This window comes from Gymnoscopelus microlampas (genome assembly GCF_963454915.1).
Source record: "Gymnoscopelus microlampas genome assembly, chromosome: 24".
Classification (NCBI taxonomy): Eukaryota; Metazoa; Chordata; class Actinopteri; order Myctophiformes; family Myctophidae; genus Gymnoscopelus; species Gymnoscopelus microlampas.
Window position 1 is genome coordinate 10,291,684 of NC_139961.1, and position 13,548 is coordinate 10,305,231.

The 13,548-nt window shown below is 39.9% G+C and overlaps 1 protein-coding gene across 4 annotated transcripts; it reads right to left on the reverse strand.

The window, feature by feature from the left end:
* Positions 1-76: 76 nt before the first annotated feature.
* nfkbiz (nuclear factor of kappa light polypeptide gene enhancer in B-cells inhibitor, zeta) lies at positions 77-7,953 on the reverse strand. Of its 4 annotated transcripts, none has more exons than XM_084051056.1 (10): positions 7,739-7,953; positions 6,721-6,818; positions 5,259-5,980; positions 4,762-4,867; positions 3,483-3,629; positions 2,941-3,004; positions 2,630-2,799; positions 1,731-1,841; positions 856-1,023; positions 77-663 (listed from the first exon to the last, which is right to left on the reverse strand). In XM_084051056.1, the coding sequence occupies exons 1-10, from the start codon at positions 7,812-7,814 to the stop codon at positions 625-627; spliced, it is 1,701 nt and encodes a 566-aa protein (XP_083907182.1). In that variant the 5' UTR covers positions 7,815-7,953; the 3' UTR covers positions 77-624. The 4 variants fall into 4 exon arrangements, with proteins under 4 accessions (XP_083907182.1, XP_083907181.1, XP_083907184.1 ...); XM_084051055.1 differs by having other exon boundaries at positions 6,709-6,818; XM_084051058.1 differs by having other exon boundaries at positions 6,721-6,814; positions 7,739-7,860.
* Between the last annotated feature and the right edge of the window lie 5,595 nt (positions 7,954-13,548).

Sequence of the window (13,548 nt, forward strand, 5' to 3'; positions counted from 1 at the left end):
CAAACGCTTTAAACATGGACTCAGCATTTAGCATTGAGTGACCATGCATAAATACACATTACTAATGACATTCCTATTTAAAAATGTCTGTCTTTATTTGTGTCTGTCACACGTATTGTCACCTTTTAAATGCAGTTAAATTGAACAAAATTGCTGCTCACCAACAGCATACAGTAAATGTATTATGATTATAGTAGATTATAGTATTTCTCACATTATGCCTAGAATTACCTCTATCAAACATTTCAATAACCTAGACAATCATACCGTGCCCTGTGGAATACCTTACTACTTAATATAAACAATAAATCATATCAAAGTCAACTTTGATTACTTTTTGACTAACATTCAAACTCAGTATTTAAATTTGTGAGGTTTTTACAGTAAATAACATTTCCACAACATGGTCATGTAAAAAAAAACAAAAGGACATTCAAAGAATCAAAGATAAAGATACAAGCTTCTCCACTGATCTTCCACTCAAGAAAAACGAAAATAACGACTCACTACTTTGTAGCGAACATTTGAGCATGTTTCATTGAAACGACTCTTCATCTGCCTTATACCGGCAAATTCTCTCTTCATAGCCTGGACTGTCTGACTGACAGTGGTTTTGAACTCGAATCAAGAACGGACATCTTTTCCTTTCAGGATCTGCCTCACCTGTAGTAGATAGACAACACATACCATCAGTTTGAAAACTATACACAACTAGGGATGTACGATTAATCGGTCATCATATTCTGAACATGTATACAATGTAATATTCAGGATATTACTGAATAGTGCAGTACTGTATATTAGACAGTAATACTGTATAGTATGGTGATGGTGGTGGTAGTGACAGTGATGTACCTTATCACCTACTGGTCCAGGGGGCACCAGCTGAGCAGGAAGCTCATTCTCATTGTTTTTGGTGCTGGGATCAGCGCCTCGTCTCAAGAGCAGCCTCACAGCTTCCACCTGAGAGCTGCGATTCTGCAGAGAACTGGCGATGTGCAGCGCCGTGTTCCCGTTGAACATCTACAGAACACATCAAAACCGTTTGCACAATGTAAGAGTGTTTAGTCTAATATAATATGACGTCACTTCACTGTTCTCTCCTCCGCCATTGCACCGTATGCTAGTCCTGTATGTCAGTGTATTTGTGTTGGTGCATTCATCGCTTAACACTGCGCCACCTCCCATAATAAATTCCTCCGCAATAGTCTTTCTGACTGATTGTGTGTGACATGTTTTGCCTTCTTGTGTTCACCTGTCTCTATTTGCCATCTTACTAGACATTCCCTAGTAAGTACAATAAATAACATTAACACTGATACACCTTCGCACTGACACAGAATATGCTTATTAACCATTTAAGCCCTATATTAAAAAAATCTCAAAAATAGAAGATCTATAACCTCGAGCTTGTAGATCTGGTATTTTTTACTTTTTGGGGGGAAATCTTCACCTATAATGACATACCCAAAAATAAGGACACCAGGGTTAACCCGTTGAAACCGGGAAATTATCTGTGTCATTTTAGATTTTAGCTATACAGTATACGGTATTTAGCAACATACGTTTTTCATAAAACTCTTAGGATTTTAATAGAACATTGGTTTAGAACAGTGGTTCTCAAAAATAGCAGATATACAAGCTCAGTTTGTATCATGCTGCGAGCTTGTACATCTGCTATTTTTGAACCTTTTTGAAGAAAAACAAATCTTGCTCAACAACAGACCCACCTTAATGTTTACAACAGACAGTGAAGAAGGCTGGTCCAGGAAAATGTGCAAGAGGTCCATGTTGGTCTCCTCAGACGCCATGTGCAGCGAGGTACGCCCACTTTTAAGATCCTGTACAACACGACACACAGAGGTCAGAGGTCAATTTTTATGTCTCAGAGAGGGTTCATGGTGGCTTCTCTTCTTTATGAGTCACTTAAAGGACAAGTCCGGACTAAATAACATATAGGCTCATGTCATGTTCCTCTTTATATTGATCCGAAAAGCCTGGCCAATATCTAAACAGATATTATGCTGTTACGTGTTTTGCTATGTCCCGGAGAAGAAGCGCTGTGATTGGCCAGTACAGTCACTTTGATTGGCAGTTGTGCCGAACGCTCACCCCAAAACATGATTTACGAGACTGTGTGGCTTTACTCACTACTTAAATTAATAATGAAGTTATTCACTTTCACAGAACTTTGTTGTGTCATGGGCAATGTCTATGTGAGCAACCACCAGCCACAAAGTCAGGACCACAAAAATTCTTCAGCTTCGGAAAATGCTGCACATTTTATTGTGATGCATTTAAAACCATGGAACCAAATGGACCAACAGATTGGTCTATTTGTACGCTCTCTGAGTTATGAGAGGTAAAGGAGTAGTTCACCCAAAAAATTACATGATCAATTACACACCCCGTGAAGCTTTGAATTCATGGAGATATTTTTGTTTTTGTCGCATTCCTGAGCCAATACTTTGATGACCGGTGGATTCTCCAGTAGGAGACCCAATTAACCTGCAGTTGAGTCTCCTACAGCTACAGTAGGAGACTCCACCGGTCATCAAATGAGTAATATTTTGGGTGAACTACTCCTATAATATGGAAGAGAACCACTGGCACCCTCCATACAGCTTACCTGTGTCCCACAGCATGCTCCCATTAGCAGCAGAGTTCTGATGCAGCCTCCATACATCTTGCTCCTCAGTCTGAGCTCCTCTGCCCTGTGTGAGGGAGGAGCTGGCAGACATCTCAGCTCTTTGATCACAGCATTGTGACAAAGCGTGGCCGTATGGAGCGGAGTCAGGCCTTATTCGGGGAAAAGACACAAGCCATTTACGCTTTGGGACGCTTATTATCCAGAGCGACTTACAATGAGTCTGACGAACCTCCTGGTGTATGTTTTTGTATTCTATTGCACATGTAAAGGTTTAAAAAAGAACCACTTGCCGTCATAATTGACCCGCTCAACATCAGTCGGCTGCCAGCTCCCATTGAGGACTCTGTGGATGATCTAGTCATCGATATGTACAAGTTAGTTAACGAATAGATGGATATTTGGCATCTTACTAGATATTCCCTAGTAAGTACAATCAGACAGAGTAGATCTTGTGGATCGACACCAATCGCACTGACACAGAATATGACGCCGTAATATGCTTTAACAACGTAACCCCTATTAAAAAAAAACCTCAAAAATAGAAGATCTATAAGCTTGAGCTTGTAGATCTGCAATTTTTGACTTTTTTGGGGGACCTTTTTAGGGACGCCAGGCTTACAGAGTCATTTTAGATTTTAGCATTGGCTAATTGTCTGCTACTTGTCTGCAACTATTCTAATAATTTAGAATAGTTTTTTAACACAAATCTTCTCTTCTGGGGGGGCACTCCTCCTTGGCATGAAAAAGTTTGAGAACTACTGATTTTTAGAAGGCATTTGTAGATTCGGCCTCAGGTCTTTATGTGGTTAAGAGAAATGAGCCTACGGTATACCTGCAGAGTGAGGTCATGGCCTTTCTCGGCACACACATGCAGAGGCGAGCGTCCCCAGCAGTCTGCAGTGTTGAGCTGGGCCCCGTGGAACAGCAGGTCCTGGGCAATCAAGTGTTGGTTGGTTGCAGCTGCCAGCTGAAGTGCCGTCTGTGTACAAAATCAGCAATCATTTTACAGAGCAGCCAAAGGTAATGCAACCATGTTTGAAAATACCTCTAACAGGGGACCAGAGAATCAGGGTGTGAATGTAAAACCTACACATGTAGTGAAATAATTTATTACCTAGTACAGTGGCTCCCAAACTGGGGGTCCCAAAATTATTTTTGGGGGGTCCCCAGATGATTAGTGAAATGTGAAACATTGCCCACTCAACAGTTAACAAACCAACATGCAGTATAAGTGTATACAGCATATCTGCACATTTTTAAAGTTACAATTTAATGACTGTGAAACCTTGTTAATACCAAGTTGGCCAAATTGTCAAATATTAGCCTATGCGAGAAAGAAGCAAGCATTTTTGAAAGTAGCCGATCTACAAGCTCCATGTAGTTCGGCTATTTTCACAATATTTATCTGTGGAACCGAAACTAAATGTAATGCCTACAATTCCAAGTGCTTGTCAGGGTGGGGGGTCCACAGTTCAAATATGATTATTTTTGGGGGTCGTAGCCTGAAAGGTTTGGGAACCCTTGGGCCTTGACCTAGTATGTTATTACGGGACCACTAGGTGGGACGGCCTGTAATAGTGGATGTGACTGACCGACTGACTGACAATTGTTGAAAGTTGAAACATGTGCAAAAGGGGACAGACCAGTCAGTGTAATGTTTATTTTAAAATTATAGTATTATTTCAATATATGGAAGACATTAGGGTTCACAATTTATAAAAACAGCAGTAGTTTATTCATTATTATTGGGGTATCAGTATCAGTGGTCACTTTGGACACAAATAACATGGCAGCCAACGTCTTTGACTTCATTAGACAAGATTCTCTGCAAGCATGTACTGCGAGGACATGCTGTGATTGGCCAGTCTTCAATTTGACTGGCAGTTGGTGCCTTGGTAAATGCCAGGATGAAACGCATTGTCTCCCCTATGCATAGTAATACAGTCAAGCCCCTAGCAGGGTCCCCCCTGAGTCTATACATTTATGGACGGATGATTGCTATTGCTTAAACATGTAACGTTATAATTGTGTGGGACATAATATGCTATAGTTGTTAAAAAGTTACTTAGTGCTGCTTTAATGGAGAATGAATGATAGATAGTGGCGAATACCTGGCCTTTATTCTCTTTCACATCCAGGAAGCCCGTGGTGGCCATTTTACTGGCCAGCACATGGGCCAGGGCCCTCTTTCCCTGCGCCACTGCGATGTGAAGAAACCTGGAGGTGGAAGAAAAACAGTTAAGCCTAATTTATACTTTTATATGTATAGGATTTATGGGTTACTCACTGCCGACAAGAACTTCTTGTTGGGAAGTGACACCATCGTGTGGAGTATAAATTAAGCTTTAGGCCTACTTTATAATTTTACTTCAGTTCAATATGAAGTGCCAACATTGACTCAGTTATTCTGGTAAGCTTGGTAACGTTTTAATGACTTATCTCTTTTCCGAAAATAGATGATCTACAAGCTCACAAAGTGCCGCATTGTGACGCGTTGTGAGTTGGTAGATCTGCTATTTTCGCTGAATGTCCAACCCTAGAATACGGACGCGCTAGGGTTCATGTGGTTAACTGGTTAAGGACCAGACAAACTGATCAGCATACATACGTGTCTCCGTCTTCATCCTGCGTCATCAGGACCTCAGGGTCCATTCTATCCATTTTCTGGGCTTCCTGGAGTATTTGCCATTGGAAGAACGTCATCTTGCCATCAGCGAGTGGAGACAGGGCACTTGTTGGTGCCGAACATCGCACGTGTTGTTTTGATTGTCCATCAATTAGCGAGGACAGGGCACTGGCCAGTGCTGAACACTGTACACGTTGTTCTGGAAGGCCATCAGCGAGTGAAGACGGGGCACTGGCTGGTGCTGAACATCGTACATGTTGTTGCGGAAGGCTATCAATGAGGGAAGACAGGGCACTGGCTGGTGCTGAACATTTTACATGTTGTTGTGGAAGGCCATCAATGAGGGAAGACAGGGCACTGGCTGCTGCTGAACATTTTACATGTTGTTTTGATAAGCCATCAGCGAGTGAAGACAGGGCACTGGCTGGTGCTATACATTTTACATGTTGTTTTGATAGGCCATCAGCGAGTGGAGACAGGGCACTGGTTGGTGCTGAACATCGTACATGTTGCTGTGGAAGGGGCACAGGGTAATTCTTCGGCCCAGGGGGGAACAGATTTGTGGCACCAGGCGTTGTGGGAGGTGGCGTGCTTGACTGAGCACGTATGGTCTCGTTTGCAGTGACTTCTTTAAGTATTGCAAGGCTAATGGGTTCAAAGTCAGGTTGACGTACGCGAGGCTTTTTCTGAGGGGGGTTGCATTTCTGAAAGAGAGATAGAGATTTAAAACACAACTAAAGACATTTCTGTTTGCCGCTGTTTTTGATCAATGCAATCACCAGAGGAAATGTTATCACTGTACATTTCTCCACAAACGTTCAATGACAACATTTTCTGGACCACAAAAATGTTACATTTTAGGACGTTATTTTTATTTTTTCTCTTTTCTTTTCTCTTCTGCACTGTAACTGTATCTATGCATTTTTAAATATTTTGTTTCATACATCCTAATGTAATTTTATAATTGTGTTTCCTTGGTGTTCTGTGTAAAGCACATTGAGTTGCCTTGTTGTTGAAATGTGCTACAGTATACAAATAAAACTGCCTTGCCTTGCTTTGCCTTACCATCTACAATTTAGGCATTAATAAACTCCTAACTTGTAATTCAAGTGTACTGTAGGCTAATTGGCAATTTATTAGAAAAGTTGTTAACTAAATTAAATTAAGTATATCCAATACCTCTGAAATGTCAGTAAAAGAAAAACCTCTTTGTATTTATCTCTATGAGATTGAAACATGTCAGTTAATCTTTAAAGTTTGTTTAGGCATTTTATGCTTTTCAGAGAGAAACAGAAACAGAGGGCAGACAATGAAAGTCGGATTCAAACTTAATAGTAATACTCTCAAAGAACATAATGGTCAGTGCACTAAATGGTTGCACCATGGCAGGCACCCATGCCAGAAAATGGAATCCGGTGGATTTGTAATGTACCTGTTGAAATACCTGCTGCTTCTGCATGGCCTGGCGTTTCATCATGATGAGTTCTTTCACAGTCTTCCTCGTAATTCCTGGTTGCATGTATCCTGGTGCTCTAGGACTGCCTGTGTGGCCCACATCCAGCAAAAGGAAAATGGAACAGATTAGCTAATGTAATCCTTCATCAAACAGACCTCTCCCTATGTACAGCTGGCTGCTGATATGATTGTATTGTAACTTACAAAACATTTGTGAACAAAACCTTTTAAATGGAACACTTGGTGTGCTGTCGAAATGTAATCTGCACCACAGGCACTGTTTAAGCACTTGAAACCGGATTTACTGTTGTATGTCAAATAGTGAAAATAGCAGAACCTACAAGCTCACAGCACAAGGTCTCACAACACACACCCTGTATATCAACTATTTTAGATCTGCTAATTATGTATTTATTTCACTTTGAGTGTGGCTGACAGTGGTGCTGTCAAGAGACTGAAATGTTGGTTTTGGTTAAGAGCTCTTTCCTGGTATGCTGTCCAACTTTCTGTCATGTTAATGATTCATGACCTGCCATGTTGTTAAACAAAACAACACCACAGTTCTGCAATTCCTTTAATATGAAAAATTATAAATAAATAAATAAAATTCCTAATCAGATTCCAAAGCAGGCATTTGTTATTTTGGGGAAGAAAATTTAAATAAATTCCAACTGACACTAAAATAGCCTATAAGCAAAAACATATTTTGCTCCTCCATATTTTCTGGATCATGAAGTCTTTGTATGTTTTTTTCTCTGTCAAATGGAAAAGGAGAATTTTACCTGGTTAAAGTTTAAATGAATAATATATGCCTATGCGTACAGTATATATTTCTTTTTAAGTAGGCTACTGTATCTTATCTTTGGGTTACGAGGAAGTAGGAAGTAAGAACAGTTGGCTTTACTTCTATGAACACTGTCCGAAAACAGCCAACTAATTGCACCGTCATACGACAGAGCATAAATTATTACTATACTATAAACATAAATAATACAAAAAAAACCTACCGAGTCCGAAAACATGTTCACCTCTGTTTGCGTCTCGCTGCTGCACTCTCCCATTAGTCCTACTTGGATTTATCATGTCTAGTCAAACATCTAGGGTTTTGTTTTCCTTCACAACACACCTGCTGTCATTCACCCGTTAGAGAGTAGGATAATAATATTACTGTTCATAACGTGTTATTCACGGACCAACGTTCACCCTGTCCTCCATGCCTGAGTGAGTGTGAACAAGGAACCAAAACATGACACACACACTAATAGCTGACATGAGGTGGGTGGGACGAACACACTGCATGCAGCTTCCATCCTGGTTAAAGGCAAAGGCTACTCTTAAAGTTGTTGAAGCTGCAATACGTAACTTTGATGATGTCCTACCGACATAAAATTGCCATGAGAGACCAAAATGTCCAGCACTCTTTAAAGCCGCAGTCTCCACTCTTATCCAGGGCGGATGATAACATGCTCAGAATAGCATATTATGCTTCAGGCATGTTAATGATCAACCAACAGGTGTCCTTGACACTTATTGTCTCAATGGAAGAGTATAGGGAAACTATTAAAAAATAGCCAAAGAAAGCTATTAGTCTAGTTATTTTTGAAAAATTGTGAAAATGTGTGCAAATCAAAATGTTTTTAATGCGTTTTTAACCCAAAGCTTTGCTTCTGGGGGTCCCTGAAACAAAATATTTTGAGATGGGCGTCCGCGGCCAAATACATTTCATTTTGGGGGTCCTTGACAAGTTTGAGAACCACTGACCTATTATGACAATTAAATGCAATGCAGGCCGTTGCTCGGCAGCTTTGCACAACGTCCAATGGTCAGATGGTGCGTAATTACGCGCCGGCGGCAGACAGGTGCTGCGGCAAGTGATACAGCCTCTTGCATTGGAGTATAAATTAGGTTTGAAATGGAATGGCAATGTCTATTAGGTATTGTCATATATCCCTGTAGTTCCGGGGGAAAAAAATGTTTTGAGGATCCCCAAATTGATATTTGGCTGTGGACCCCATGAACATATTTTGTACCAGGGACCCCAAAAGAGAAGATTTCTCAACATTTGTGAAGATTCAACATTTATATTATATTATAGCTAGCAGATGTACTGTATAAGCTCACGATGTGTCGCATTGTGATGCATTGTGAGCTTGTAGAGCAGCTATTTATGAATAGCTGAACAATAAAATAGGGCTTAAACTGATTATCATTTTGCATGGGTTCCCCTGGAACCCGCTCGTGGAACCCTGGGGGCCCCTGGTTGGACCAGCCTTTGAGAACCACTGCTATAGCCTACTAACTGCTGATCCAGAATTGAATCCATCCACATTTCCCTGCAGGGGTTAATCAACTAAACCAAACGTGTGGCATTCCATTACAATTTCTGAAATTGTCTTCACCATACAGTAGACCTATGAAGGCTTGGCTACACACTGACTGCTCTCCATTTCTTATCACAAACGTCAAACAGCTATAAAAATAGCCTAATCTTTTTTGAAAATGTAACAGATAACCGACACAATGACGTTTAAAAATACATTCCCAAAACATAGATAGGTATTATAGCCAGGCTAGGTTATATGTTCAGACACTGCCTGCACACAACATTCTGGTCCTGGATGGCAGTTACCAATGGTGGAAAAAGTACTCACGTGTTCTACTTAAGTAAAAGTATCAACACTGCAATGTAGAAATAATTAGACATTCTAAAAGTACAAACGTATTGGTATCAAAATGTACATTATCATTAATGTCCCTTTTTTTTGTAATAACAAATCTTCAAAGTAACTAGTAACACAAATTTTCAAATGATTGTAGTGGAGTAAAAAGTAAAATATTTGCCTCTGAAGTAAACATATTGAAAATAGTAAATACTCCAGTAAAGAAAAAAATATCTCACAATTGTACTTGCGTACAGTAGCCTACTTGAGTAAATGTACTTAGTTACTTTCCACCACTGACAGTTACAGTAGGCTTGTGGTAAACCGCCAAGTCGAGATAGAACTGCTACATCAAGAAACAGGAGACAAGAGTACAAAGACATTTCTCATGAACACACGTTGCAAACCACCCAATATTTGCATTACAATTGCAGTCAGTCAGACCATAATGCAAATGAGTTGCAAATGTTATAGTCCTACGCATGATATACAATCTCAAAGAGAAAATAATAACAATAATACAAGCAATACACTCAGTCAGTTTTCTGTCACACAAGTTTTGCTGCATCATGCACCCAAAAATATTGTAGGCTACAGTATGATAATAAGAAACAAACTTATTATATAGGACAGGATTTTTTTTATGAATATTGTGACTCAAGACAAGATTTGTCTCTTGTTGAGTCATGAAAAAGAAATACATGTGTATACAGAGAAATTAAATTTACTGTCAATTCACTGGACAGGTGTCAGTCCCAACCAGAAGAAAGCAGTGTGACGTGATAATGAATGACAGGCCTCAAGGCAGCACACATTAGGCTATAGGTATGTTTTAAAGGGCACGGCAGCATTATATTTGCATGGGTACCAGAATTCATGGCAACGGTCCAGTCCTCTGCAAGTGTGTCAGTCAGATTAGATTACAGAACGAAAATGATTGTATTTTCCAACTAGAAAAACCAGTCCCTCTCACCCCAGATCATTGCTTCACCATACCATGTGAAGTCAAATGGAAGTCAAAAGTCTAGACCTGAGTGGTGAACAGGTGGTTATAGACAGTGATGGGTATAGTAACAAAGTGCATTTTTTTTGTACTGTACTTAAGTACATTTTTGGAGTGTCTGCACGTTACTTGTATTTGTATTTTTGAATACGTATATGACTTTCACTCCACTACATACTGTATTACATTCCAAAGACAAATATGGTCCTTTTGACTTCACAACATTTATTACTGCCACTCTATAACTATAACACTGGTGAGGACACACGTTTGGAACTTATACCAAACAGGAACTCATACCAGAATGTTGTCGAGTTAAAAACTTAAGAATTTACTTGAGTGCCAACCACTCCTCAAGAGCCTGTATAGCTTGGGGTTTTCCCACATTAGAGGTACTGTATGTTTTTGACATTATGTTCCGCATATTATCAAAGCCTAGGCCTGCAATCTAATCGTGAAAGCAGGTAGAACAAGTCTCAGTGTACAGTATGTTGAGGAAAGAAACCAAGCACTTTGCAGTGTTGCAGGCATTTAAAGCAGTCACTTTTTACCCTGATTTTTAGTTGACGTGTAAGGCAAAGCAAGGCAAGGCAGTTGTATTTATATAGCACATTTCAACAACAAGGCAACTCAATTTGCATTGCACAGAACATCAAGCAAATGCACCACAGTTATACAATGACATTAGGAGGCATAAAACGAAAGAAGTAAAACAAAAAAACAAAAGAAAAGAAAAGTAACTCAATCAAAAGCAGCGGCAAACAGAAAGGTCTTTAGTTGTGTTTTAAAAGAAATAAGAGTGGCAGCAGACCTGCAGTTTTCTGGGAGTTTGTTCCAGATACGTGTGCATTAAAAAATAAATGCTGCTTACCGACGTTTATTTTTGGTTTTAGGGACAGACAGCAGACCTTTCCCAGATGAGAAGTCTGGATGGTTCATGATTTTGTAGAATCATCAGAAATGTATTTAGGCCCTGGCCTAAACCATTCAAAGCTTTATAGACCAACAGTGGTATTTTTAAATCAATTATTTGACAAGGATTTTAAAGGGATATTTCACTTTCAAAAAAACTTTTGGTCATTCTATCGTCTACTCAGGCTTTTGTGAGCCCCCCAGACCGTTTTTAAGTTGCTTGATTCAGTATTTAGATATTTGATATTAATTTTATCAGACACGCCCCCTTCCTATACAAACCCATTATAACTTCAAACTCCATTATTAACATGTTAGATTCTTCAAAAACACCCGTCCTTGGTTCTGGTGACTCACCCTGCCCTCCTAATACGTGAGGGGGCCGTGTTTTTTCCATAACTTTTTTCATTTATTTTTAATATTCTTTTGGGAAAATGAAGAAAATTAAATACATTAAAAAAATAAAATAAAATACATTTATATAAACATGGGTGTGGTCAGATCAGTGCAGACAGAGGGTATGAAGGGGCTGGGTATCAGATATCACAACTGGGTTTGGGATGTCATGATGTCACGACTTGATTAGGATAGGTGACACAACCGAGTGGCTCACCTCAAGTAATAACTGATTAACCCATGAAGACCTGAGGCCGATTCTACAAATGCCTTCTAAATGAGTTGTTCTCAAACCTTTTCTTGATTCAAAATTATTCAACATTTTTCGAAAATGTTCAAAAATAGCAGATGAACAAGCTGACAGCGCGGCACGAAGTGACGTGCTGTGAGCTTGTAGATCTGCTATTTTTGAATAGCTAGCCAACGCTAAAATATAAAATGACACGATGTGAAGCGTTACTTTCGGCATGCAGCAGTGACAAAGTATACATTTGGCTTCACGCTGATGGACGGTACTCCTATATGAATGGTATGAAGTCTAAATGCATTTCCTATTAAAGTTCTGACTGCCTGTTTATCATCTTTGGCTAGTGGCAAAACAAACTAATGCTGGCCCACAGGGGCGGATTAACCCTTCGTGGTGCCCGGTGCTTGGACCCGGTTCGGTGCCCCCCGGGAGCGTTTGGTGCCCCCCCCCCCCAGGTTGGTGCCCTGTGCTCAAGCCAGTTCGATAAGCTGCACTGCAGGCCCACCAACTCTCTGAAAAGATGTGATAATCTAGTCAATATGTGGTTTGACCTGCAGGAGAAATTGCAATAGCAATCTTTCACCAAAGTTGTATGTGATTCCCAGGCACATCCAGATAACATGTTAAAAGTATATCATTGTATACCAACCAGGTCAATTCAGGTCAAGGTCACTTCAAAATCTGGGTCCGTCACATCTCAGTGTCAAACACAGAATATCTGCTTCTAAAAATGTAATTTTCATATAATGAATGTCTATAGATTAGTTTTCTAAGGTGTTCTTTGATGTATAACCATCAGATATGACCAATTAACAATGTACAGCATTATGCTCTTTTGGGATACCCTTAAAGGGATATAGTTCACCCCCAAAATTACTTTTTTTCTATCGATTAGTCACCCCATGGAGACTTGAGTTCATGGATATTTTTTAGTTTTTGTCACATTCCTAAGCCAATAATTTGATGACTGGCAGCGGTTCCGGTAGGAGACAAAAAGAGTCTCCTTTGTGTCTCCTACCGAAACCGCTGCCTACCGGTCCGCTCGTCATCAAATTATTGGCTTAGGAATATGTCGAAAACAAAAATACAAACCATGAATTCAGGTCTCCGTGGGGTGACTAATCGATAGAAATAAAGTCATTTTGGGGGTGAATCCCTTTAACCCCCAAATGTAATAATGTGTGGCTGTTGGCAGCTGTCCACCCATAAAACTTGTTGTAGCTGTTTTGCAGGTGGTTTGAATCATTTACATATTGTGCTGAAACCACATTGTGCATCATGCATTTGCTCAGTCACAGGTTACACCCTTTTATGTACACAATATACATTCACACCTTAATTCAGCTAATCTTAGAAATGATGCAACAGCAGAGACACTTCTGTCTCTGAACATGATGGGTGGATCCACATCTTCGGATGAACATACCCTTTGAACTGGGAGCGGCCGTGGCTGAATGGCAGTGGTGGAAAAAGTACTCAATTTATTTACTTAAGTAAAAGTATCAATACTGTAGATGTACTCTGTTACAAGTAAAAGTCCGGAATTCAAAATGTACTTGAGGATAAGTGCAAAAGTATTGCTATCAAATCAAAATGTAC

Excerpts from the sequence above, each read along its gene's own strand:
- nfkbiz (XM_084051055.1), bottom strand. The coding sequence starts at position 7,814 with ATGATAAATCCAAGTAGGACTAATGGGAGAGTGCAGCAGCGAGACGCA. Across the intron at positions 5,981-6,708 it reads AGCAGCAGGTATTTCAACAG|AAATGCAACCCCCCTCAGAA; the intron begins GTACATTACAAA and ends TCTCTCTTTCAG. Across the intron at positions 664-855 it reads CTGGACCAGTAGGTGATAAG|GTGAGGCAGATCCTGAAAGG; the intron begins GTACATCACTGT and ends TATCTACTACAG.